The sequence below is a fragment of the Papio anubis genome, chromosome 10, assembly GCF_008728515.1.
Source record: "Papio anubis isolate 15944 chromosome 10, Panubis1.0, whole genome shotgun sequence".
Classification (NCBI taxonomy): domain Eukaryota; kingdom Metazoa; phylum Chordata; class Mammalia; order Primates; family Cercopithecidae; genus Papio; species Papio anubis.
The window spans coordinates 5,619,733-5,647,721 of record NC_044985.1 but is presented as its reverse complement, the minus strand read 5'-3'; the positions used below and the strand labels follow the sequence as shown (position 1 = coordinate 5,647,721).

Here is a 27,989-nt window from a genome sequence, read left to right as displayed (position 1 = left end):
TAACACAGGAGGAGGAAACTAAATACTGCATCTTCTCACTTATAAGTGGCAGCCAACTGACGAGAACACATGAACACATCGGGCTGGGGTACAACACACACTGGGGCCTGTGGGAGGTTGGGTGTGGGAGGAGGGACAGCAACAGGAAGAATAGCTCATGAATGCTGGGCTTAATAACTAAGTGATGGGATGATCTGTGCAGCATACCACCACGGCAACGTTTACCTATGTAATAAACTTGCACATCTTACATATGTACCCCTGAAATTAAAAGTTGGAAATAAAAAAAAGAAACTAAAGGGAAAAGAAGAAAAGTATATATGCATGTATGCAATGAACAAAAACATAACAGAAGTAATACCATGCAAGCACAAAGTTCATTCAACCACCAGACTTTGAGTGGAGTAAGGAAATAGCACTGAAGTTCCTTCTTCCCCAAACAGGGCTGCTCTCTGAAAGTTTATTTGTAAAATTCACCATGTAACTGGTGGATCTGCCCTGTGTATACACAAGCCAAGAGATTCCTTGTGAATGTATAACAGAAGAGCTCATGGACTCCCAGAAATCCTGTCAAGGTGATCCATGTGTAATCTCAGGGAACGAAGGGCTGGAAAATGATTGCAAATTAGTAAACTGAAACCTAATCAATTGAACTGTGTCTTGTGTGGAGAAAGCCTGTGTGCACAGAATGGGGATGGTCACCCTGAGACCTACTGAGGACAGTGTGAAGACTCAGGGCCTGGCGGTGTGATTCCAGCACAGTCCAGAGGAGGCTTCACAAGCACCAGCTTCCATTCTTGAGAGAGATGCTGTCGGCAGGTGGGAGACCCGTGTTGGAGCACAGGAGACGTTGGTGGTTATAGGCAAATGCTTTGGCATCTAAATCTGTGTCCAAATCCTGGCCTTTCTAGGAAATAAAAACAAAATTCCAGATGTCATCCAGTCCCCCTCACCCACCCCTGTGTGGAGCACAGGGAAATGGATGTTATCCTCGGGTAGACTGTATATCTGACCACTCAATGCCTGAATTTGCTTTGGTTGGCAGCCAAATGACCCTTAAGCTCATTTAAAGCTTCTTGTTACCTAATCTCCTCGGCCTTTTTTTTTTTTTTAATCTGGAAGTCTTGAGAAAGAAAGCAAAAGAGAAATAATTGCTCCTTAAGCAAAGGTAAGATAGAATTATCAGCAAGCATCAGTGCAGCACTGCAGACTTGAAGAGCTGCTTGCAGGCATTTTACTGGCCATTCCTCCTTTGCAGCCGTAAGAAACGAAAAACATCATGTACCCGACTCAGGAGAAGCGGGTGTGGAGTCTCTTGAGGTTAATCCACTCAGAATCGCACATGGGCTTCAGAGGGAGCTGAGTTCTTGAATTCTTCCTATAATTTTCTGTTTGTCTACCATATATAACATTTCATTTGCTACTTCCAAGTGACTGAAAGAGGAAAGGACACAAAAGAGGGGAAAAAAAAACCCATTGTATTTTTTTAATAGTTAAGTCACCCAAATTATATACTAAAATAAACTTACCAAGCAGCAGTTAACCAAAATTGGTTGATGAAAATGAATGGCAGTCTGTGACATTTCATCAGACTTGAATGATATCCCCCCATCACTCTGCCACTCTAAATTTGGTGAAATACCAAGATTCAGATATTTAAACTTAGAGAAACCACATTGACTAATTCTGTACCATACCCTTGCTCTTGAGAATAAGTTTTTTTCTTGCGGCGTGTGTTTTATTATTTTTTAGGTCATACTAACGTGTTTTTTAAGGATCATATGCCTATTCCATGTGCCCTTATAGGCTCCATACATGAGAATGTCTGGCCGCTCTGTTCATGCATTCTGGTTGTGGGGTGCCGTTTCTTATTCTCCTTTTATATATTCTTTGTATGTCGTGTTTGTATTTCAAACTTCAATGAGAATTTCCATAACTATGTATTGAATCTCTACTATGTGCAAGTTGGTGTGTTCATTGTTTTATATATATTATCCCCTTTGATTAATATAAAAATATCAAATTGTTAGTAGTATTATTATTATTATAACCATTTAAAACATAAGAAAACTGAGCCCCAGAGTGACCTCACTGATGTTATACAACTAGGGTGTTGAGGTGCACGGATTCAACTCATGTCGTCTGGTCCCTGTGACAGGTTTTCCCAATACATACAAAACAGTCATCTCTCAACTATACTTAGGAAGGGCCTTGTGCATTGCTCCAAAGGGAGTGAAAGGTTGCAGAGTTCTTACCCTTGGCATGAAGAAAGCAAATCTACAGCTGTAGACTCCTTGCCTATCAATAGGTACCACCATCATTTGCATCATTTTATTGAGACTAAAACCCACCATGACAATCACCACTACCTTCACCACCAATTGTCCTACCCATTGTTTTGAAATGTTGGAATCATACCTGTCACTCACAAATTTAATTAAATCCAATCATATTCCTAATATGACCTTAAACGCAGGAATAAATATGCAAATTCCCTTTGATGGCTCCATTGCCTATAGGCTCAACACAGCCTTCACATGCAGTTTATGGGTCCAGTCAATGTGGATTCCCACTATAATTTTTTAAAGAAATTTAAATTTCATTGCCAATATTCAAAAACTGAAAATTTTTTACATTAATATTCTAGTCTGGCTCTTTGGTCTCATATTACAGAATGGCATAATTTCCTGTTGCTAATGAGTAATACAGGCCTGCTTTAGTTGGAACACCTACTTTATACTTATCTCTCTTTCCCCCTGACACTGAGATTGTATGTCAGTTTCCATTTATTACTAACACAAAGCCGGATTCACATACATTTTGATCTGCTTGGCCCCTGTAGGCATTTAAATTTGTATCTGTTTCTGTTGCATTAAATAGCTTTAGAGAGAAATTTACTTTAAGTTTTCAGGTAAAAAGTATTCTCAGTAATGTGCCTTGCATCATCAAACTAAATATGATTTTTTTTCCTCTGTTATTTGGAAGAGGATTTTATTCTTAGAGTGCTATTTTTAGATCTCAACACTTTGACACAGAAACATCAAATTTTTGTAGACAAGATGCCAGAGAGTATAGGAAAGGCAGTCGCTGGCATTGATGGGCAGACTTTAGAAACTACTATTTTTACCTTGAAAATGGAAATGGAGAGGCATACAATGCTATAGCAGTACAGAATTTCTTCACGAGAGGACTTGGGTTTGTTCTTCATTCCACTTCGGCTGATTGGCATTTGCTTTGAAATCTCTGCCTGAAAAGATATTGGAATGTAGAGACTGAAATTCATCCCTGTATCTATGCAGCATTCATAGATGTACTTTCAAGCTGAGACAAAAGCCTTATTCTATATCCTTTGAATGGCCTCTAAGTACAGGTATTCGAATTGTAGATATTGTACAGTACGTTTCTTTACATTTTCCATTTGCTAGATCTGTCAGAACATGTGTACAGGTGAATATTTGACTTATTCATAATTAAGATGAATTAATATGTTTTTCTCCATTTTCATGAGTTGGATAATAAATCTGAAAATTTAATTTTCTACATGTGCTGTGTCATATAAGCTCTCCAATGCAGAATCATAGGTGGATGCATAAAAAGATGAATTGACTTGCCTGGGGCCGCAGAGTAGTTCAGGAACAAAGAAGAGAACTAAAATAAGTGTCACTGCCACCATTTTTGAGCGTTTACCATAGATCAGGCACCATGCTAAGTGACTACATAATCTCTTTTAAACCTATCAGTCATTGTGATGTAGATGTTATCTCCATTTTAAAATTGAGCACACTAAATATCTCAGAAATGAAATTATTTGCCCAGTCTAACATAGCTAGGACCTGGGGACTGAGATTCCAGAACACATTTGTATGCTTCTAAAACTATGTCCTTAAAGACCTGGGGTAGATCCTGGGGATACCAAGAATGTGACGTTGTCCCTGCCTCTTCTGGGGTGTGAGGTATGACCTTAGGCTAGCTAGCTAATATCTCTCAGCCTCAGTTTCCTCATTGGTAAGTGGGCATAATGACACCTACGGCATAGTATTTTTTTTTTTTTTTTTTGGCGGGGGGGAAATACCTATCCCCTAGTATAACTGCCTCAGAACAGTTGTACGTTCAATGCTAGTTTCCTACATCCAATTTTTCCTTCTCAGCCAAATGATGTGGCCCTTACCATGAGTCCAAAAACACCACCGTCAACAAAAGGGGAAAACATTCAATGGCTTATCCCATTCTTTCTGAACTTTATCCAAAGATGATTAGTCAATATTTTATTTGCATGGTTAACAAAAACAAAGTCAGAGTCATTAACTACTGAGATGTTTAAGAACAAAATGAAAAGCAAGGAAGCAGTAACTGTAAAGCACCTCGAGTTAAAGGGTGGTAAAAAATAGATAAAGTGGACTAAAACCTGTCGGCAGGTGGCTGAAACAAATCCTTGGAGTGATTTTTGAGTGGAATTTGTGATGGCTGTTTCAAGTTAGTTGCTGAGATAGCCGATCTCTTTATGGGAATGAGAGGTGAGGTTTAATGTCACATTAGCACACACTGAGCAGGTGGTCTGCTCTTAGCCACCAAAAGCAGCAGCAATCTTTGTAAACTATCCATTTCTACAAGCACACGTGGGGAAGATGGAAAATTCACTTGTTTTTGGAAGCCAGCCATGGGTTTTGTAATTCACATTCCTTTCCTTCACACACACTTAGGCGATGAAAGGCCTTCTGTTTTCCCCCTCTCTTCCCCTACCCTGCTGCAACTACCCAAATCACTTCTGAAAAGAGGGGTCATGGAAAAGAGTCCCTAGATGATCCACATTTTGTCCTCTTTTTTTTCTTAAATTTATGTTTTGCAGGACAAATGATACTGGCTTTCTTTCCTTCAAAGACCACTTGCCTGTCACTCAGATAGTTATCACTGATACCGACAGATCAAACTCAGAAGCCGCTTGGAGAATTGGTCCCTTGCGTTGCTATGGTGACCGTGAGTACTAAATCGAAAGAAGCTTTCTCTCTGCATTACATGAGCGCAAGATGTTTTTACTCCCTTATCCCTTTTCCCTGCAGTGTGCCCTAGTCTTGAAAATTACCCACATACCCAGTGCTTTCCCCTACCCCATTGAAAACGATAAACCATGTTGAAGGATTTTCTCATTTGCAGGACGCTTCTGGAATGCCGTCTCATTTTACACAGAAGCCTCTTACCTCCACTTTCCTACCTTCCATGCGGAATTCAGTGCCGATATTTCCTTCTTTTTTAAAACCACAGCATTATCCGGAGTTTTCCTAGAAAATCTTGGCATTAAAGACTTCATTCGACTCGAAATAAGCTGTAAGTGCCCTCAATTATGAATTTAATGTAACTGATCAACAAACAAGTTTTAGTCTTGTTTTTGCCACCAATCGCTAGTGGGCATTTGTACCAGCAAATTAATCTCACTGGACACCTGTAAAATTAGCAGTGATAATGTCTAGTTTCTTCTGATGCTTTATGATTTATTATGACTGTCAGTATTTAATCAGTCATTCTCTCATCAAAACATGGGCATTCCGAAAATTCCCACAGACACCAATTACAGTTTCCAAAGATATCTCTTACCTGTGACTTTAATCTTCCACACTACAGGACTTTTTTCATGACACTTTCCATGCAAAGCTGAAAAGAGGATTATTATGCATTCTATTCATATTTGGGGTCTACTTTTTGTTTTATCTTTGTTCCAAAAGTAATTTCCTGACTTATTTCCCACCCTAGGAGCCTGTGACTATCCAATCAGAATTGTCATGGTTTCTCTATCACTTCCCCATGAACAGTGGCGTACCTAATAAACTCGATGCCAGGACGTGGATCACCTTTTAGTCTGCATACCTTGCATATAAACTATATTCAGTAATAATCATGACATGCAATGAAAAATGATAGGAATACAGATGGTGAAATTTCCTATAATTAAACATTTTGTATATAATCATACTAATGAAACAATATTCCAATACCAATAAAATACAATTTAAAAAAATTACACCAAGTCATATTTTTAATAAAAAGGGAGAAAGCATACGTACATATTGCTCTGTTGCGATCCTAGTAACATTAAAATTTATGTTTCTGAGTCTCTACTTCTTGAAATTTGACAGTGACTTCATAAAATTTAAGTATTTTCTTATGTTCATGTTCAAAAGAGAGTATGTTCGTGTCCATTTATCTCATATTGAGAAAATAATACTTTCTATTAATTTTAGTTTGTTTCATATGAAGCAAGAGCTATACAAATAAGTAAGGTTTTAAACTTCATAATATATTTGTTAAAAATTCATAAAAATTTCATTTTATACTAAATTCTGTAAATTCTAGTACTGTCAATGTTGTTACTTCAGGATTGATTCTAGAAACTTCCAAATGTCTCTGCAAGCAAAAAAATTCCACTAAAATAATTTTGACAGAAAATTCATCATAAATTTCTATTTTATTAGGTAAAATGTTACCATATTCCTAAGAATTTGAAATTGCTTGGGTCCTAATAGGGTGCAAATTTTGTCTCAAAGCTCTGTGGTTCCATGTATTCATGTATTGAACATTAGATTGAGTTAAACAATGCTAGCACAGTAATTATACAGATGAAAAATGCGAACTGGAGTTCTTATTCTTAAAAATAAACAAATATATTTGAGTCTGTATTTTTAGGAGACAATGGTAAATCTAGAGTTCTCTGTATTAACTTTCCCTCAGAATATAATATTTATTAAGCAGAAAGAGATAAAACATACTAATTTGAAGTTTATACATACATTGTTAAAAATTAGCAGTAGCATTATATGAACAAAATACATTTGTTTATTTTTAAGAGTAAGAACTCAAGTCCAGGTGCGGTGGCTCACACCTGTAATCCTGGCACTTTGGGAGGCCTAGGCAGGAGGATTGCTTGAGGTCAGGAGTTCGAGACCAGCCTGCCCAACATGGTGAAACCCTGTCTCCACTAAAAATACAAAAATTATCCGGGTGTGGTGGCAGGTGCCTCTAATCCCAGCTGCTCGGGAGGCTGAGGCAGGAGAAACGCTTGAACCCCAGAGGCAGAGGTTGCAGTAAGCCGAGATTGCACTACTGCACACCAGCCTGGGTGACAAGAGTGAAACTTTGTCTCAGAAAAATAAATAAATAAATAAATAAATAAAATAACAGTAGCTTCAGCATCTATTGAAACAGACCAACAAACGATTTATTTGGTGAAGGAATGTTTTATCACTAACATTGTTTAGAATTACTTGTGTATGGTAGTAATTTTTAAAAAGATGTATTTTTAGTGACTTTTGCTATTGTTTTAGGTTCTCTGCACTGAGTGCACTTTTTATTACTTATACACAGGGTAGGCTATAGCCAGCACCTTGCCTGTGTTATTCCTGTGAACATAAAGACTCAGGCTTGTCATTAGGTGCCCTATGTATGTGTGTCTAAATGAATGTTTTCCTGTAGTTTGACTGAGGCCATTGACCATATGACTATAATGATGTGACTGCACGAAATACCTTTGAAAGTATAAGTAATGTCTTCGCAATAGAAATTGGAAATTTGAGAGCTCCAGAAAAGGAGAAAAAAAAAAAATGACTGGAGGAGATGGCAGAGGTGTTTAAGTCTCTTGCAAATTACCAAGCAGCTAAGTGTTTCTTTTGCAGTTACCGCACAATACGTACAAGGAAAAAGATCTTCTTAACTGGTAGTTTTAATCTCCTTTTACTCCAACTATTGAGACTATTAATGGGAGGAAGCTCTTGTGGCTTTGGTGTGAAACAAGATCCCTCACACCTAACATGACCAGTCTCTAAAACTGTTGAGTTGAATGCCAACAATTTCATAATTTGGATATAATAACTTCAATGTAAATTTAATAAAAATTAGGCCCCATGGACTTTTGATTCATTAAAACAGCAGCAAACATCATGGTATGTTATTACAAAGTAATGACCGATGATTTAGTGTTAGTTACATATCAATGTCCAATTTGTTTGTACTTTGTGCTACTGTATTTTTCCCTTTGGCTTATGCAAGATTGTTTTTAGCACAGGTTAGAATTACATTTGACAAAAATCAAAACCCACTGAGGTAATTGTTTGGTATATAATATATCACCAGATTGGAGAACATATACCTTCCAAGACAAGATTTTATATAAAAACATTGAGAAGTTCACGATCTTATAGTTCTCAAAATATTTGTTATTATTAATATTTAAAAGGGGAAAAGACCAAAGTGGGACGGAAACATCTTGCATTCTTTATTTACAGTGACACTCATATTACGCATTTTAGGCAGATGGAATTTTTACCCCAAAGGGTTCATAGCAAGAAACATCCACAGACCAGGCACTTGGAAAGGAAATGGCCTTTTAACAGATGCAGTTGCTCAGAATAGATTTCCCTCCCATCCCCAAGGAGTGTTCCTCTAAAACTATCCGAGCAGCAGTTTCCAAGGTTGATATATCCAAATTGTTGGACAGGGAACAGTAGATTTCCATGAAATTTTCAATCCATTTCCTTCCAGCCTGCTGTCAAAGATATTTGAATTTTGCAGCCCATACTCTATGAAAAAGAAGACATACCACTATGTTGGCAAGTCTTAGTGTATGTGTTTTAGTGGGCCTGTGGAAACAATAACTGTTTTGATACTTATCTCACAATAGCTGTACAGGTAGAAATTGATATTTTAGAGTAGATGAGGAGATCAGAAGGAAATGGCTTTTGAGAGTCAGTCTGGCATAGTGGAAAGAAGCTAGACTAGAACCCAATGTGAATTCAAACTTTTGTTCTTCCAAGTGGGTTTGTGAGCTGCCTTGAGCAACTTCTTCTCCCTTCCTATGCTTATTTATGCAACATGGGGTTGGTGACATCCACATGCCACCCAGAGATGCCTTTGGCTGCAAATAACAAAAAACCCATTCTGAACCGGCAGCCACAAGAATGGAAATTCACTGGTACTGGAGCATGTGACGAAGCCCGGAGGAGGTAGGACTGGCTTTATTTATGGTTGTTTGCAGTAGTTTAACAAAGTTATCAGTCGTCTCATGGTTTTCTCTCTCGGTTATGAATGTTGAATGTCTGCTTTGGTCTAAGGCTGGCACTCCCTCATGGTGGAGCTGCATGCCAGCTGGTGGAGAATCCCTGCTTTCCAGCCCTACAAGCAATCCTCCTGAGAGGTCACTCACTTGGCCCCCAAGAACCAACGTGTGTGGCTGGGAATGTATAGATTGCAGATTGACTTATACCAGGGCCGACCCCCACACCAGAGACTGGGCTAGCTTCCCCTAAAGCCCATGGGAAATTGAGAGAGGGAAGAGTTTCCCAAAGCAAACTCAGTATTGTTAGAAAGAAGGTAGTCGCCAGGGAGACAATCAATGAGGATTCTTCTAAGGCAGTTGTCAGAATTGAAATGTGTAATTTATTTTAAAAAATGCCTTGAAAGGAAACAAAACCAGAAATTTCCTGAGCTGCTCATGGGAAAAACGATACATATATATACTGTATGTATGTGTGTGTGTATATATGTATATGTATGTGTATGTGTATATATATACTCTATAAATATGTGTGTATACTGTATAGATACATATATACACACAAAGAGAACGAGAAATATTTAACTTTATGATTTCAGAAGTATTATACTGAGAATATTACCAAATGTGATGTTAACTTGGACACACTATAGTTAGAACTTAATAGTACAAATGAATACTATTCATAATTACACTTTTGTTGAATTGTTGAGCAATTATTCTGATTAGACACTGCACAATTCTTTACATTCCTGATTTCATTTTGTTTCCAAGCACTCCCATCGATGCCGATCCCTATGTTGTACTGTGATTACCACTGCACAGTGCACCGATAGGCAGGATGAGCCTAGAGAGGGCAAGCGGCAAGCCCTGATTACTCAGCTGGGAAGGTTAGAATCCAGGACCTACCCAGCTCTGTCTGGCTCCTTACAGCACCCCCCAACTCTGCTTTGCACGGGTCCGCAGGATTGACAATGTTAGAACTCAAGAGAACGTACAATTATTTACCTCCAGATTTTGAGGCACAGGACATAGAGGAAGCCCCTGCAATTTTGTGCAATACCGCAGGTGCTGTGTTTCTAGAGTTAGAAACTGTGGCTGCCATCAGACCCTTAAAGAGATTATGTCCCTGAAAATTTTAACAGTATTTTATTTAGTTCGTATTTCTCATTTTAAACATGGACACCTGGAAGGACAGAGAGATTAGCTCGCTATATTAAGGCCTTACAAATTATTCATTCCATAAATAGACTCTGAAATACCTCTCATGCTGATCTGGGGTGGGGATTGGGGACACAGAATGGAGTGTGGTTCTGTCTTCACAGAGCTCAGGATTGAGTGCTGGGAGGAGACGTGTAGAGTGTGTCCTAAGGATATTCTCTAATGGGCTTGGTGGTCACTCCTGGAAGAACATACAGGTGTCTTCTTAGCAGCTTCTTCCCATCTCCTAGGAGCACTCGGTAGAAACTCTGTAACAGCCCTAAACATGCCCTTTCTTTTCTTTATCAGTCTTCTCAAAAGTAAATCGCGAACTCATCTTGTTTCATTTGTCTCAGAATTCTCAGTGCCTAGCGCAGGGCCTGGCTTGATAAACATGCCCTGAAAGACTGAGGAGACTCCTTAGCTTTGCCTTGAACCATAAAGAAGTAGCTGGTGAGAGAAGGCGTTTGTCAGAAGGCTGGGGGAGGTTGAGCTTAGAGGGTAAGTTCACGATAGAGCTAATGCTCTCATGGGTCTTCTCCCTTCCTATTCAGGGCCAGTGGGCTATGTCCACCTCTTCAGCAACTGAAAGCCAACTTGAATTTGCCTTAAGGGCCCTGTTATAAAGGCACTGGCCAAAGTGGGATGGATCATTCATTCTCTTGCCTTGTTTTCAGGCATCTTTATCATCCATTCTAGCTTTGACTACCCAGGGCAACTGCACAGGTTTCCAGGTGTGGAGGTTTTATCATAGGAATAATGATTTAAAAATTGAGCCCTGGGAAGCACCACCTGGATTCACATCCAGACTCTGCACCACCCGCACTGGGTCAGCTTCCTTAGCTACCTGTACCTCACTTCCCTCATCTGTAAAAGATTCCTGTCTCATAAAGTTGTAGCAAGGCTTAGTGAGTTGATTAATGAAAAACGAGTAGCAAGGTACTTGGCTCACAGTAAGTACTCAGTAAATATTAACAGTTTTTATTGAATTTTACTGATTCTAGGAGGAATGGCTTAAACATAGTATGTCTTTAATAGTTGCTTTAATAAAGTTAAATAATAATAATTTTAAGCTGGGCGCAGTGGCTCACGCCTGTAATCCCAGCACTTTGGGAGGCCGAGGCAGGCGGATCACAAGGTCAGGAGATCGAGACCATCCTGGCTAACGTGATGAAACCCTGTCTCTACTAAAAATACAAAAAATTAGCCAGGCATTGTGGTAGGCGCCTGTAGTCCCAGCTACTTGGGAGGCTGAGGCAGGAGAATGGCGTGAACTTGGGAGGTGGAGCTTGCAGTGAGCCGAGATTGCGCCACTGCACTCCAGCCTGGGCAACAGACCTAGACTCCATCTCAAAAAAAAAAAAAAAGAAAAGAAAATAACAACAACAATAATAATAATAATTTTAAAGACTCTGCAAGGACCCTAATACCTTGGTATAAAACTGTAAAAGTATAAAGAAAATTGCAGAATTGCATTTAGTATGTGCAATGTAATGATGTTTCAAGGAATAAAATGAGAACTTCCTGTATACAAGGCACCGTGCTAGGTGCTGGGTATACGATAAATGAGGTGTCCTTCTAGAGTTGCAGACTCGGGGGAGACAGTAAACAGATTATTATACAGCAGGGGGCTGCAGTTTGGAGAAGAGGTAAGCACAGATGGGAAACCGATTATGGAGGTGGTGGTCAGAGGGCAAGGCTAGTCACAGCGAAGCAGCAAGCCCTCCACAAACATGTGTTGTCTCAGTGGAATTTATTATCCACAAGACTAGCCTTGCAGGAAAGCTTTTAGTAAAATCTTTAACATTCCTCACCCAAATTCTCACCAATCTTATTCTGTGTTTTATAGAAAAATGTAATTGTGGGGTCCAGTCATCTCTCAGTTAAGTGTTTTTAAATTTTGAGATATGCAGGGCTGCCAGGTGGCACTGGTGATCTGAATAAGAAACAGGGAAAGACTCAAGGGGCCACCTTCACTCTTATTTAGTCTAACTGCTCGTCACTCAATCTGTTCCCTTCAATTTTGTTTCCTTTAAGGCATGGATTTGTAACCTGAAGCCAATTTGCCTAGGTTGAAAAATCACAGGTCACAGTAATAATAACAACAGCTATCACTTCTTGAACATGCAGTATGTGCCGGGCACAGTTAACTTTATCAGGATTCATGTCTAAATAATCTGATGATTTAAGTACTGTTCTTATTCCCATTTTGCAGACAAGAAAATTGAGGCATGGTGACATTGAAAACTTGCCTTAGGTCACAGTAGCTCCAGAACCTAAGCTCTCAAATCCCATTCTTACTGCTTCCACCTTACTCTCCTTTAGGCCAGGGCTCACCAGAAAGCAAAAGAATTCAAGCTCTCAGATACTCAAAATTCTGTGTAATGGGGACTTTGATGCAGGTTGCTTTTGGTTAAGGTTTAAAGGCTGGGAAGAAAGGGCTCTGGGGTGGAGTCTGTCTTTTGGCATTTGTGATAATTTAAATCTGGCAGTTGATGACTTTGTCAAATAAATACCCATTTCCTATTTTAGGGGGTAGAGGAGAGGGAGCAATTGTGAAGGTGCCTAGAATAAAAGGAATGCCTGGCATATGAAAGTTCCAGTCCTCTCCTCATCCTCAATTTGTAAATTACAATTAACCTCTCCATTTCCTTTAAATTTAGAACATTCTTATGTGATAATGGAAAACACAAACAATATACTCAATAGAGCAAAATCGTGAAGAACCCTGCCTTTGGAGTCAGATTCTACTTACCACCTAGGATACTTTCAGCAAATTATTTATATTTCTGTGCACTTTAGTTTTCTCACTCATAAAATGAGAATAATGCTACATTTCTCATAGGGTGGTTTTGTGTATTAAAATGAGATAATCCATGGTCAATGCTTAGCATAGTGCCTGGCATAGAGTTCATTGTTCCCACTGTGCTACCCCTTCCAGTTCTCTCTCTTAATGGTTATCCACCATTGCCACTATCATCACCACCACCATCATTGGCACCATCATCATCACCTTCATCACCACCATCACCACCACCATTACCACCATCACGATTACCACCACCATCGCCACCACCACCACTACCACCACCACTATCATCACCACCACTGCCAGAACCATTACTACCATCACCATTACCACCACCAGCACTGCCAGTATCACTATTACCATCACCATCACCATTACCTGACTACCACTCATCACCACTACTTACCTATGACTATTAATACTACCTACTCAATAATGATGATAATTCATCACTACCACCAATTCATCACTCACTTCATCACTATTACCACTCACCAGCACTCAAGCACTATCACTATCTCCATCACCTCCATCACCACCACCACTATCACCACAACCATTATCCCACCACCACCACCACCATCATCATCACTGCCGCCACCATCACCATCATCATCACCTCTACCACCACCGCCCCCATCACCACCACCACCGCCATCATCATTAACGTTATGTCCACCACCACCATCAATACCACCACCACTGCCAAGCACTACCAACCACCACCATAACTGCTGTCATCACCATTGTCATTTCATCACACATGCATTCGGACTGTGCTATCTGGCTCCCATTATACAAAGATTGTTACAGAGGGGCAGAAAGAATAATGGAAGGAGTCCCGTGTGACAACAGGAGACTTGGGTTTGATTGCAGGCACTGCCACCTGCAGCAGTGTCTCCTTGGACAAGGCAATACAACTTTCTGAGCTTTTTTCATTATGGAAATAGCGCAAATGCTTATATAATGTGCATTAATAAAATAAGGAGGAAGCGCTGGATTTCCTGGGGCATAAGTCTCCTCCCTGTGGGAGTGGAGCTGCCTGGCTAACCTCATGTCTGCAGATATCCTGGAGGACACAGCTGAAACCACAACAGATCCAGAAAATCCAGGGCCTCGGCATTCATGCAGGTTTATCAGATCAGCATGAATGGTCCAGGTGCTTATCCTGTTTCCTGAATTTACACAAGTAGCAGGAATGAAAACAGCTTGGAACATGTATATACATTTAATTTGGTAGCTGTTACTATTAATGGTGATTTCTATGCTACAGAGATTTCAAAAGAAGTCTTCTCTACATTGTTACTGACTTACAATCGTTTCTCCCACTCAAGCCTGTGCCTTGAATGTGCTAACAACTCCCTCTATCCTTCTTCCCGTTTTCCTCTCTGGTTTCAGCTCCTTCAGAGATCACCTTTGCCATCGATGTTGGGAATGGTCCTGTAGAGCTTGTGGTCCAGTCTCCTTCTCTTCTGAATGACAACCAATGGCATTATGTCCGGGCTGAGAGGAACCTCAAGGAGACCTCCCTTCAGGTGGACAACCTTCCAAGGAGCACCCGGGAGACGTCAGAGGAGGGCCATTTTCGACTGCAGCTGAACAGCCAGTTGTTTGTAGGTAGGGGACATCTTAAGGCTCCCTTTGTGCTAAACCCCTACAATATCACTGTGTGACCACGCCCAGGAAAAATTTCTCTTTTATTTTAGATCTGGGATATGATCGAAATGTCATAAATCATTTCTAATCGTGAATTTCATTCTACACATTCTTTTTTCTCTGGCTTTATTAGCTACATCAAGTTAAGATGATGCTAACCTTTAGCAAATACTGAGGTTGTCCAGATTCTATATATTTTCTTTTGGTAATATTGTCTTCAGATGTCCAGGGACCCATCATTGTAATATAAATCTACTCTAAGGGACAAGACATGTCACCTCTTTACACCTTAGTGGGTGTAGACTCTAAGTCATGGGCCGCCCTTCCAAGTGCTACCCCACTCCTGGTAACTATTGATATCCATGCAATGAGACAGTTGAGCTATTTCAAAGGTGTTTTTGTTATCAATAACATGGTTGGGAGAGGAATGATCCCTTTCTAAATCAGGGGCCTCTTCGATACTACCTGAACTCATAGCACTGGAGATCAACCTGCCACAGGTTGTTCATCTGAACTGGCAGCTGCCACTGGTGTAGGCCTGGAAACATCCGGGCATCCTTGTTTAGTCATTCCTCACTTCTTTCATTCCGCTAATAGTCACTGAGTATCTACAACTGGTCAGGTATCTTGTTACTGGGAATGAAAGATGAACTGAGCACTACCACTGCTTTTCAAGGAGTTCATAATCCTCTGGTGTGTGTGTGCGTGTTTCACAGAGAAGACAGCATGGGGTTTGGGAAGTCTCTCTTCAGTGCTTGTGCCTTAACTACATTTAAGTTGGCATTTTGTTTCCCTTGTCATAGTTCTAACATTTTGCTAAACATACGGGAGAGTGTGTGTGTGTGTGTGTGTGAGAGAGAGAGAGAGAGAGAGACAGATAAGAGAGAGAAACTAATATAAGGTCATCCTTATAGCTATAGTTAAAAAAATTAGCATAGGTTGAGGAGGGCTTGTAAAGCTTTAAAATACAAAATCAAGCTCTGAAAGTTAAGAAATATTGTCAATACTACCAAAACCAAGAGTGTGTTTTTATATAAAACTCGCAGTTCAGATGTTTAGAACAGTGATGTAAATAAGTAACAGAATTTGTCAGTCTACCCAGATTTAACTCCGTTTCCTTTTTTGTTTATTTATTTTTTTGCCAACTCCCACACTACATAGCTTTATTGCTAGTGATGAAATGCCATCAACACTCAATGGAAGTTTCTTATTTGCTTCCTTTAAATTGAGGTTTGTGCAACTTTTAACTCTGAGGAAAGCAGTCACTAAAATAACACCAGCTAAAAGAAAATAAGTAATAGAATGTGAGGATGTAATATTCTTTCTTCTCAATAGGAACCATATTTCTTTCTTCATCTGTCATGTTCCCCAGAGATATAAATGATTAAAACAGTTTTGTGATTTCAAGTCATTTGCTCAATTAATAACCCATATACGTGATATGATTCACTATTAAAATATTTTTAAAATTTATATTTCTATTTTAATTTTATTTAAACATCACATTTTGATGGGTGACTTCTGAGGAAGGTTGCTCGTCATCAAAATCTAATATATTTTTTGGTGGAATCAAGTCAAGTGTTTCACAATTTTCATAAATTATATTCCATGCCAATGTTTAATTTATCTTCAGGCAGTATTTGTCAGTCTTTCTGGCTGAAAGGTATATATAAAGATGGAAATAATTTTTTTACCCTTTCATGCAAATTTTATGTAGCTATGAAATTATCATATGGACTGGATATGTGATAAAGTTTGTGCAAGTCCAAAGGGAAAGGCGACAGCTGTATTTCATGGCAGATTTCTATCTGCAGATGTTTTGGTTACATTGATCACAAATGCAGTGAGCTGCAAGAGCATGTCGATGGGTCTGGAGGAGATATCTTGCTGGAGCTGGAGCCAGGGTCAGCTGTGGCAAGAGCACCTGCTTCTGCTATGTTTCTCTCCAATAAATCCCATCTCAGATGTTACTCTGCTTTATTGAATTTGTCTTAATGTACTTGAAGAAGAAAAAAATGCTGTTGGAGGTCACTTTAATGGTCTTTCAGTTTGAATTTTCCTATTTAGAGTTCAGTGATATACCCATTTAGAAATGTCAGGTAGCCAACAAAGCTGAAGTCTCAACATTTCCATCTTGCACAATTCGATTGTTCAACAAATATATAGATAAATAAATGAGGTCTGCTTAGTTATAGTCACCAAAATGAACAATTGCATTCTCTATTATTCAGAAATTGAGAGGCCCTGGATATTTATATTTGCTAGGCAGGAAAAGATATCGTTGGCATGTGCTTCTTTACTGGAATAGATTGAGTGTCGCATTACTTAAATATTAATTTGGATATGTCTGTCTAGATATCTTTGGCCACTGAAGGATCTTTCAATCAACATGGAGCATCCTTCAGCATTGTAATCACTGGCACAGCTGCCGTGCTCATGAGTGTTTCCTGAGTACCAGAAACAGGCTGCGTTTTTAGAATAGGATGTTCCTCTCAGCACTGCCCCTGTCATTGGAATGTGACAGGTTGAAATACTGATACATGAGTCAATGCATACTGGATTTCCAGAATCAATATTTTAACTTCAGGCTGTTATATCACCCTGATGGTTAGGGACATTTGCAACCATGCCATTTCACCAGTCACATTTCTTTAACAGAGCAGGAGACTCTTCATAACATGCAGCTTCAGAAATGTAAACTGCAAGCGTGTGGCATTCTCACCTTTGGAACGGTCCATAGTACCACCCCTTCTGCTTTGTTATTCCCACTAATGTGTCCATCAATATGAGGAATGAGGCAAGAAAAATCCAAGATCCAGTGGAGAGATCTGAGTATGCATTCCTGGTCAGATGCCCAAAGCCATAGGCCCTGGGTAAAAAAATAACTAGCATGAGTGTACTATTGCCTTTATCTGCTGAATGAAAATGAAGAGACTGTAACTGATCTTCTAAGGTGTGAAGATCTGCTCTCTGCATGGATAAATTAGGAACAACAGTCACACCTACCATCATGCCCATGTGTATGTAACAACAAAGAAAATGTCTCATTCCCTCCAAACCTAACACAAGATCTTTCGAAATATGCTGCAATTACAGAGTGGACATTGTGTGAAGATGGGGGCCTGTGAGTCTCATTTTATGACTTTATTTCCTTCTACTTTTTATTTTTCCCATGGGCTTATTTTTTTGTTTCTTGGCCCAACTCCTCTCTTGGTGTCAAAATAAACTGAAGCTACTCCAAACTTACAATCCCCTAGGGAAACTACTACACTGACTTGATAAATCATAACATTTGGAGAGATCCCCCCAAATTGCTGTTCTTGCTTCCAGGCTGGTAGGGAATTGTTATTCCTATTTTCAGGTGAAGCGTGTCAAACTCAGTGGGGTCAAGGGTGAAGCCAGGCAGTCCTGGTGTGCACATGTTAATTTTGTGCTCTGGCACTTCCGAAACTCTTGATTTGTGGCATAATGCAACACATACAGAACTGGCCCCAGTCTCCTCTTGGAATAGTGACTTCTATTTTACGCTCGTGAGTGCCTCATGAAGATAGCCGTCCTGAAGCACGCCTGTAGTGGTTTCCATTAGACATGATGTCATGTGTCTCACAGTCTAGGAAGAGATCTATATGCTCTCTTCCAATATTTCTCATTGAGAAATAATTGGAAAATTAACTGTTAACATATTTTTACATAAAGCTATTGTGCATGGAGAATAATAATTATCATGATGTCAATGGTGAGACAAAAAGTGAAGAAACAATTGTCTTTTTAACATTATATAAATCTCTGATTATGTCTACCTATTCCCTGTAAAAGTGTATTTTTTTCAAAGTCAAGTAATATATTATGTATACTTAAATTTTTTTAGGAAAAATTAAGATATGACTTTTGATGTCCCCTTAACAATTACATAAGGGAAATTGTTCTGGTTGGTTTAAGAAGATGGTAAGAGACCTCTGAGTGAGGCTAGCAAGCAGGTCCTGGGACTGCCTCAGTAGCTGCATAAGAAACACTAGAAGAACACCCAGTGGCCACTCAAAAATGCTTGTGTAGTGGATAAAAAAATAAAAATAAAAATAAAAAAAGGTGAAGAACATCTGGGTTTGTCCCTAACACCAGTGCTCCACAAAATCAGGTTCTTGTAGCTTGAAAAGGTTTGAAAAAACATTGGTTCGGTTTTTATATTCAGGAAAAGTGAACGATTAAATCACCCTTTCAGCAAAATTTTGTCTCTTCTTGAAGATGTTGAGAATTGGAAACATGTAACAATTCCCAACACCCATTTTAGTGTTTTCTACCCGCTACTATATATTTTTTTGAAACAGGGTCTCTCTGTCGCCCAGGCTGGAGTGCAGTGGCACTATCTCCATCTCTCAGCTCACTGAAACCCCTGCTTCCTGGGTTCCAGCAATTCTCTTTCCTCAGCCTCCCGGGTAGCTGGGGTTCCAGGTTCACGCTGCCATATCTGGCTAATTTTTGTATTTTTAACAGAGACAGGGTTTCACCTTGTTGCCCAGGCTGGTCTCCAACTGCTGGGCTCGAGCAATCTACCCACCTCAGCTGCCCAGATTGCTCCCTACTATTTAAGACACATTTTTGAAACACTTATCTACAGCTTCGTCTGCTTTAATTGAGCTCATTTTGTCATCTTGTGGTCTCTGTTGGATTGACAATGGACAATTGAAGCAGAATGGAGAGGAGTGTGTGTGTGCGTGTGTGTGTGTGTGTGTGCTTGTGTGTGTGTCAGGACTCATACTGTCTTTTTTAAATTTTTTTTTTATTTTTACTTTAAGTTCTAGGGTACATGTGCACAACGTTCAGGTTTGTTACATGTGTATACATGTGCCACGCTGGTGTGCTGCACCCATTAACTCATCATTTACACTAGGTATATCTCCTGCAGCATGGTATCGTCTTCTCAGGCAGCCCAGAAAGAGAAGTCTCGAGCTTCAGACCTCACAAAAACTCAAAGTTAGAAGCAGTAATTTGATTCTCTTGGCACCTCCACTTGTCAACATTTATAACTCAGTAAAGAAAGAAATCATTAGAAGAGCATCATTTATGTGAAACTGGCATTCTAATTGTCAAAAGAAACATAAGGCAGATCTTTCTGGACAATAAAACAGTTCTCCCTGGACATTCAAGGACCCAATCTGAGGGGCGACTGCAGGAGAGAATTCAGGCTGCCCTGGAGCTAATGTGACTGCCACATGCTGAGTAGCCACAAGGGAAGCTCCCAGTTGGAAAAGAGCAAACCAGAGAGGTGGCTGAGGCTGCAACACTGCCTGGAGCTTAGTGAGCTGGTTTCCACTTCTCCGAGAGAGTCTGCGGAGACAAAGCAGATGACTCAGAGGAGGAGCTGGGAAAGCCTTTGGGCAAAGCAGTGGATGGGAAGATATGTCAAAAACCTCCAGTAAGTCCTACTGGCAGACTTATATTCTTCTCATTTTGTTATCAAGTTTCTTCTGAACACGTGCACAAGTGGTGCCTCAGCCAAAGCTTCGTCTACCTCTTCCATGCACAATGTGTCTCCATCTCCTTTGAGGATGGTCTTGCTTCAGTTTCAGCAGCGCTGGCATCATCAGCTTCCTCAATGCCCAGACCGAGTTTGATCATCCTGTCAATCCTGTTAGCATGTGTCTGGGGATCTTCCACACTGAAGCCAGAAGACAGGAACCCAGTTTCATAAACCAAGAAGCAACTTAATGGAAGAAACTCTCCAAAAGGGGCTTGTTTTCCAAAGAAAAGTATAGTTCAGAGGAGGGAGATGATAAGCCTACCTAGACGTGTTGTAAAGCCATTCAAAAATAATTCAGAGAAGGATTCTGAATGGAAATGTAGTGTCCAAGTCACATTCTTCTTAAAAAGATTGTGACAAATAGAGACAACTTAACAAGAAAAAAACAAAAGAGTTTCTTCTGAACCTGGAAGAAACGGACATGGATTCAAAGCTGCTTCAGTAGCTTTGAATTTTGTAGAAGAGGTGATTTTGTAGAAGAGGCGGTAAGAAGTGCCATGCTCCAATTTGGCTTCCAGTGTTATCATCCGTGTCTCAAGGTAAAAAGGATCAGGTCTCAGGCTCATCTTCCGTGTGTAGAGGGGCTTAGGGACTTGTGGTAGACCTTGTAATCTGCTGTCCAGGTCTCCCTTCAAAGAAGGACTTGCCCTGTGGCTGGGAGTGCTGTTGGTGGACAGTCTTCATCTGTCTGAGCCTTCAGAAGCTGCCTCAGCTGCAGAGAAAGCCTTGACCAAGGTCGTGTCCTTTCCAGGGGGATTCACATCCAGTGACTGAGCCAGAGTGCAAAGGCACAACCACTGGGCCCAAGAAGGAACATCTCTGGTTATTTGTTCTGGCCCCAGCACTCCCAGTGGTACTGTGCTGGGTTGATGTTGGGCCGCCACCACGGCTCACTTCTCTGCCCATTCATACTTTCTTTTTCCTCTGTCCAACCATAAGTCTGGTTTCCAAGGTTTCCCCTAAAAGTATCCTGTACCCTTAACTCCATCACAGAACTTGCTTTCTGGTGAACCTAATCTGAGACAGAATCAGATACATTTTTCATGCAATTTACACACATGTGTGCATGCTCTCTCACACACACACACACACACTTCTTTTAAATTGAATTAATTTTCTTAAGTGAAATTTATTTTTCATTTCTCTTGAGAATTAGCTATAAAATAATGCCTCTTCCCCTCCTACTTTCTTTTTCCAAAACACTGTTTAATGCTAATAGGTTATTAAGACCAAGTTTGCATGGTTTTGCTTCATTACCCTTCGAAGGTCCTGGTACTCAAACTAAAATGGGCCTGCCCCACCCCGATCTACCTGACAGGCTCCTCTCCATTGATAATGCAGACTTTGATGAGTCAGATGAACTACCTCCTCTCAAGGGAGTCTATCCTGGTACACCCCCCCATCTCTGTGAGCACACACAATACGCCTGATTCTACTGACCTGAATTTACTGAATTATACTGACCTAGGAGTTTCTTTGTGGGAAGACATAGTGTCTAATTGATCTTCATATCTCTGGGCCTAGTAAAGGTTTTCTAATATATTTAACGTTCAATAAAAATCTAATGAATTGGCCGGGCACGGTGGCTCAAGCCTGTAACCCCAGCACTTTGGGAGGCCGAGACGGGCAGATCACGAGGTCAAGAGATCGAGACCATCCTGGCTAACACGGTGAAACCCCTTCTCTACTAAAAAATACAAAAAAACTAGCCGGGTGTGGTGGCAGGTGCCTGTAGTCCCAGCTACTTGGGAGGCTGAGGCAGGAGAATGACATAAACCTGGGGTGAGACTTACAGTGAGCTGAGATCCGGCCCTGCACTCCCGCCTAGGCGACAGAGCAAGACTCCGTCTCAAAAAAATCTAATGGGTGTAGAAAGTGGTAGAGAGCCAGAGCTCCAGTTCCAGTCCACTCCACTAGTGGCTTTATGGTATTAGGCAAGCCACTTACTTTCTCTGAGCCTCAGTTATTCCATCTGCCCACTGGGCTTAATAATAATCAATACCTTGCAAATCAGTTTCAAACACTGAATGCAGCAATAGATGTCCCTGTTCCCCTTGGGATTTTCTTTTAAGGGTTCTTAAATAAGAATGGCAAGCAAAAGACTGTTTCAAATGGGAAATGATTTGTGCCCTCACCCCAGTGGCATAATGAGACACTCCTTTTGGAAACTGAGGGGTTTTGACATTTAAATGACACACTCAATTGGTGTAATGGCTCCAGGGGGAAGGATCCCTCCCTATGCTGGATTTTACTTCTTCTCACAAATCAACAGAAATGTCCCCACACACTGTTGTAATTGGAGTGTGAGTGCCTCGAAAGCTGAAGGCCAGTCCTTATAAAGGGGAAAGTTTCTTGCCATTTTCTTAGCCAACAACTTGAAAGATAAAGGGATTTCAAAACCACATTTTCAAATTACTATATGGTTCACATACACCTGCTTCGGAATTGTTATTGCTAAATTGCATTCTCACTGCTGTTACTTCCCCCTGATCTGTTCAATAAGACAGTCTTTTTTGGGTTGTTTCTCCAAATCAGAGAATTGTGTCTGATCTGGTAGTGAGAGGATATGCCCAGACCAGAAATTGGACCTTTACTTGTGATTCGAGGATACCAGAAATACACCGAAAGCTGACCACACTCCTCATACATTTGCAATGCCTTCTGGGCAGTCAGGATTTTGCCTCAGCCACTGACCTTCTCTTGCTCTGGACTGAGAATAAAGCGCAGCAAAAAGCCAGACTGTATGATTGTTTTAAATTGAAATGGTTTTCTTTAATCAGAATTTATTCTTCATTCTCCCAGGGATCAACCTCCTCCTTTCCTACTGTTTTACCCAAAACAGGTGCTTTGGTGGAGTTTGGAGCATTTTGCGGGATGGGGATTGAGGGGCAGGGGTCTGATTCTGCACTTCTACTTGCTTTTCTTTGTCCTTTATCCTTTTTTTCCCCACTCACATTCTTTTCCTTCCGTAATTTACTAAGCAAATGTTTTCTGAGTGCATGCTCAATCAGCCCTGGGCTGGGCAATGGGGTCATGGAGATAAATAAGATCCATTCGCTCGCTGGGAGGTACAGACTCAGGGAAGAGGTGAGTTGGATTTTCTAGTGGTAAGTCCTTCATGCTGTGGTATGTGGTATGTATTCAAGGCGGTATGAGCAGGGAAAACTGGATGCAGCTCCCAACTCTATGCAGAGGCAGGCCCCAGACTCTATTTCCCTTACGTTGTGTAACTGTTTATTTCCTGCCCTCTCTCTTTCTTATATTGGGGAAATAAGATTAATTTGCAGTGAGTTCAGTGTCTGAGGAAATTGGCCCTTGGAAGGCAGCCTGAGACTTGTGTGCCCACTCACTGTGTAGGAAGCAAGTCTCTTACCTTGCTAAGTCAATCGCTCGCTTATTCAGGTATCTGGGAGGACACCTGGAGCCCAAATGCCTCAGGTTCTAAGAGAGACCATCCTTCCAGACCCTGCTGTCTATTTGGGGTACTCAACATGGACACTGCATTTCCTGCCACCATCTACACTGCACTGGGGCCCTGCTTTGAGCTTGGGTTTGTCTTAAAATAGAGATGGTGCTTATATCAATGACAGAGTTGGGTGCACTTATGCTTCTCATTCTCTGCCATTTTCCCACAAACTCTTATCCTCAAGGATCCTTCCTTTTCTACCTTTTATCTCCCATCCTTTCACAGATAAATTAATTCATCAAAAACATGGTGGGGGTCACTGTCAGGATGAGGTTGATGCCCTGAAGGGCAGATTCAGGCTCACGAGATTCTCACCCACACACCCACTAATAAGAAATAGTCCTTGCCCAGAGGAGAGTGCTCCAAAAGCAGTAATGGAGGGCAGTGGAGCAGTCATATATATGTATATGTGTGCATATGTAGATGAGGTCCATTTCTTTTTTATAATATCTCCACTCTCTTAGAATTGAGGGAAAGCCTGCAGGTTTCCCCTTTCAGTCAAAGCACATTGTGTTATGCATTTCCTCTGGTTCCATCATTTTTTATCCTTTTGTTTATTCACCCTCATTTTTTCTCCTCTTTTATCTTCTGCAAAGCCACCTTGCTTCCTTGCATTTATTCCTGAAGGCCAGGTAACCTCTGATGGTGGCTGCACGCTCAGCAGGAAAATATGGATGATAATGTGTCCTGCTTGCTTTGTGTTCACAAAAGACTAAAAGCCTCTAGATATTTCAGTATTTTATCCTTGTTATTATTGTTATTCTAACTTGTCCCCATCATTATGTGTTATGAAATTGACACCTTTTTCTGTACTAGAAGGTCATATGGACCTTAAACAGTAGGAAAGATCTAGTTTGAACACAGTATAGGGGAGGCTTCTGACCAACCACAAGCCATAGGTAGAAATGGAAAGTGTAAATCAGATTTCCAGTAAGTAGCCCAGGACTGGGAGAATTTTAGCTCAATTGCTCTCATTTTTTTTTCGTCTGTAGTTTGTAAAATAATCACTGGCATTTAGCATGTTGACCAAATAACTTTTTTTTTAAAAAAAGCATCATTCTGAGAATGCAAACAATTAAAATTTAATTTATTGTTGGTGGGAGTATAAATTGAAACAGTTAAGATAACTCCTTTGCATTATCTACTAAAGTCAAACATACGTATACCCTATGACCAACAGTCCTACTCCTAGGTGTACACCAACAGAAATATGAACCAAAATAAATACAGAAGATTCCTCATGGCAGCACTATTCATAATACCAAAACCTGTACTATGCCCATTGACAGTAGAAAGAAAGATGATTTATGAAATGTTTCTCAAACCAGAATACTGTACAGCTTCCTTTATTAATATGGACAAATGGCATCAATGCAATGCTAGGCAAAAGAAGCCAGGGTCAAAATAGTACATGCAATATGATTCCCATTTAAATCATATTTAACCTCTGATTTCAGAAACAGGTTAGCGGTATTCTTGGAAGGGAGTGGTTGGTGACTGGAAGGAAGCTTCTGGCGTGCTGGTAAAATTCTGTCTTTTGATCTGGTTGCTAGTTACTTTGATGTGTTCAGTTTGTGAAAAATTATCAACTCATATATTCCTGTGCACTTTTGCATTTGTTCTTGAACACAAGAAAAAATAAAACACGGTGCTAAAAACAGCCTCAATCACTGAAGTTGAGTTTTCTCATCATCATAAGTTTTAATGGTTTTATAAGTAGTTCCCCATATAGAATTACCATGACTTATGTATCATTCTCTTTTGTCAGACACTTCCCTCCCCCAGTCTGTAACAACTATTTCAAAAGATCAATTAAATATTAATATTTCTGCTTGTAATCTTCCTCCGAGCTCCATTTTCAGCTATTTTCTTTAAAAAGTGCAATAAAGCCCATAATAACAATGCTGTAATGGCTTTTAACATGCATTGATGAATTATTATTCACAAGTCTTTCACAACATTTATTTATACCAAACAAATAAGGAAATTATTTTAATCTGTTAACCAAATTCAAGTTATCACTAAGCTCTTTTCCAGTTTCTTGAGGGGGTTTGGCATTTGGTTGGAGGTGTCACAATTTGTAGTGAGGATTAAATCAATGAAGCATGTAGAAGGTTTTGATTTTAAATAAATTCTTAGTTCTGATCACTATTATTATTATTTTACATTTTGGGCATCCAGTTAATACTGCCAGTATTATTAAATAGTGTGTGTTTAGTGATTCCTGAGCAAGAAATCTCTCTATCTGGCAAAACTCAACCAGACACATGCTTTATCCTTAAGGAAATCACATTTTTAAATTAAAGTCTCCAGTAGGATTTCCACCTGGTACCAAGATTCTGCCAATTGGAGAACCAGGGCTTAAAACAGAAGATAATTGATGGTTAGTGTACTTGTTTTTATTCATCATGTGTATGTTAAACCTTTGCCACTTTAGTCAAAAAGTCTGCCACTTTTTGAAATCTAGGTGGTAAATGCAGCTGAACTTCAGTAGAAAACAAACTGCTCCATGTTCAAGGGCAGAAAAAAAATTAAGGCAGGAAGAAAGGGTGGGAGGGAAGAAGAGAGGATGGAAAGGTGGCACTGTACTAATTTTTGTGAAATAAGAGCCTGATCTGATGCAGTCTGTGTTTTTCCAGGGGCTTCTCTGAAAATGAGTTTTGCTGGAGCATGTGCAGGACAGAGCAGACACACATGAGAGAAATAGAGGCTCCGCGTTTGTGCTCAAGGAGGGCACGAGGAATTGAGATGCTTCTCTGGAAGCAATGACCATTTGTCCGACTGACACATGGAGGTTTTCAAAGACAGGCTTAGAATGATGGTAGTGAAGTTTTTAAGAGTTGATTCATAGTCAGTCCAAGGAAACATCATCATAATGAACCCACTTGATACCAAGGGCCAACTGAAGAGTATCATACAAAATTGCTTCTAGCTAGGCCAGCCAACTAATGGTCTGAGTTGTCAAAAAGACTGATAGGGAAGCCGAGAGAATAAATGCATGCTGGTATAATATTTGGTGAAAGAAAACATGTAAGAGACAAGAGGAAGAAAGTGGAAGAATCACTTAGTTGTGGTATTGACCCAAATCGTCTAATACTCATCTTAGAATTTTAGGGCAAGGAGCTACCTGCAGGCTTTGAAGATCACAAGGTCCAGTGTGACTCTAGGTTTTGCCACATAAAATCTGTTTAATTCCCGACTCTGGCCAAAGCAATCTCTGATGTTGTTTTCTTAGGCAATGTGAATGATATGAAGAATACATTCTTTCCCATTGACAGTTTAATGAGTTTAGTATAAAGTTTCTAACCTACAACTAGTATGACTAGTATGTTTTAATATTGTTTTTAGAACCAGAGGCATTGCTCGGGTCCTCAAAGAGCTCACAGATTAAGGCTGAGAAAAAAAAAAAAAAGAAAAAGAAAAAACCTTTAAGCTTCTCTAAGTATAATGCTACATGTTTTTTGTTTTTCTAAAATCAGAGTGAACTGTATACAAGAAGCAAACAAGTACAAATAAAAGTATACTAGAACAACAGGGGAAAAATTAAATACTTGCAGTGGTCAGGAAGGCAACATGAATGAATGAAGTCTTCCTGGTGGGCTCTGTGGTCAAGCGGAGAGTGCATGCCCTATCTTAAAGGAGCTGACCCCAGTGCAGCTGAGAACTGCCATGCAAGAAAGCAGGGTCATTGTTAAGAGATGTTCTGGTTTTTCAATGAGGAACTAACTAGAATTTTTAAAAGTATTTTTTTGTGTTTTTTAAAAAATTGACAAATAATTAAAATAAGCAAATGCTTGGTGGGTAGAAAGACAAATGACTAATACGTTTATATGAGTTCAGGTGTGCGTGTCTGCGACTGCAGGGGTAGTGTAGGACAAGCAGTGGAGTGCAGGGGGATGGATAATATACTAGGAAATACGACATATGTGAAGAGGTCCAAAGTCTAGATAGGTCATGTGGCATGAGAACCACAAGTGGTTTGGAATGCTTGGTGCACTGATGTCAGTGCAGGAAGTGTGGGAGAAAGAAGCTGGTGAGGTAAGGGGAGGCCAGATCTCCCTTGCTGTGTCAGTTGTGATCAGGAATTTCAGCTTAATCCCTAGGACAATGACTAGTTTCCGAAGGGTATCAACCACGTACAGCAGAATCACATTTTCAAATTTGTATTAATTCTGGCCACAAAACGGTGAATAGAAAGGAAGAGCTGGGGCTGAAGGTAGCATGTTTTTGCAGGAAGGAAAAAAGAAAAGAAAGAGAGAAAGGAAGGAAGAAGGAAAGAGAAAGAGGAGAGAGAGAGAGAAGA

At 40.1% G+C, this 27,989-nt stretch overlaps 1 protein-coding gene across 1 annotated transcript in view; it reads left to right on the top strand.

Annotated features, from left to right (window-relative positions):
• Positions 1-27,989, top strand: part of CNTNAP5 (contactin associated protein family member 5) — an 832,800-nt gene that overhangs the window by 665,235 nt on the left and 139,576 nt on the right. Inside the window, exons 12-14 of the mRNA XM_031651151.1 lie at positions 4,847-4,974; positions 5,152-5,322; positions 14,445-14,663. Of these exons, the coding sequence (XP_031507011.1) occupies positions 4,847-4,974; positions 5,152-5,322; positions 14,445-14,663 (518 nt within the window). The remainder of the gene's footprint in view (positions 1-4,846; positions 4,975-5,151; positions 5,323-14,444; positions 14,664-27,989) is intronic.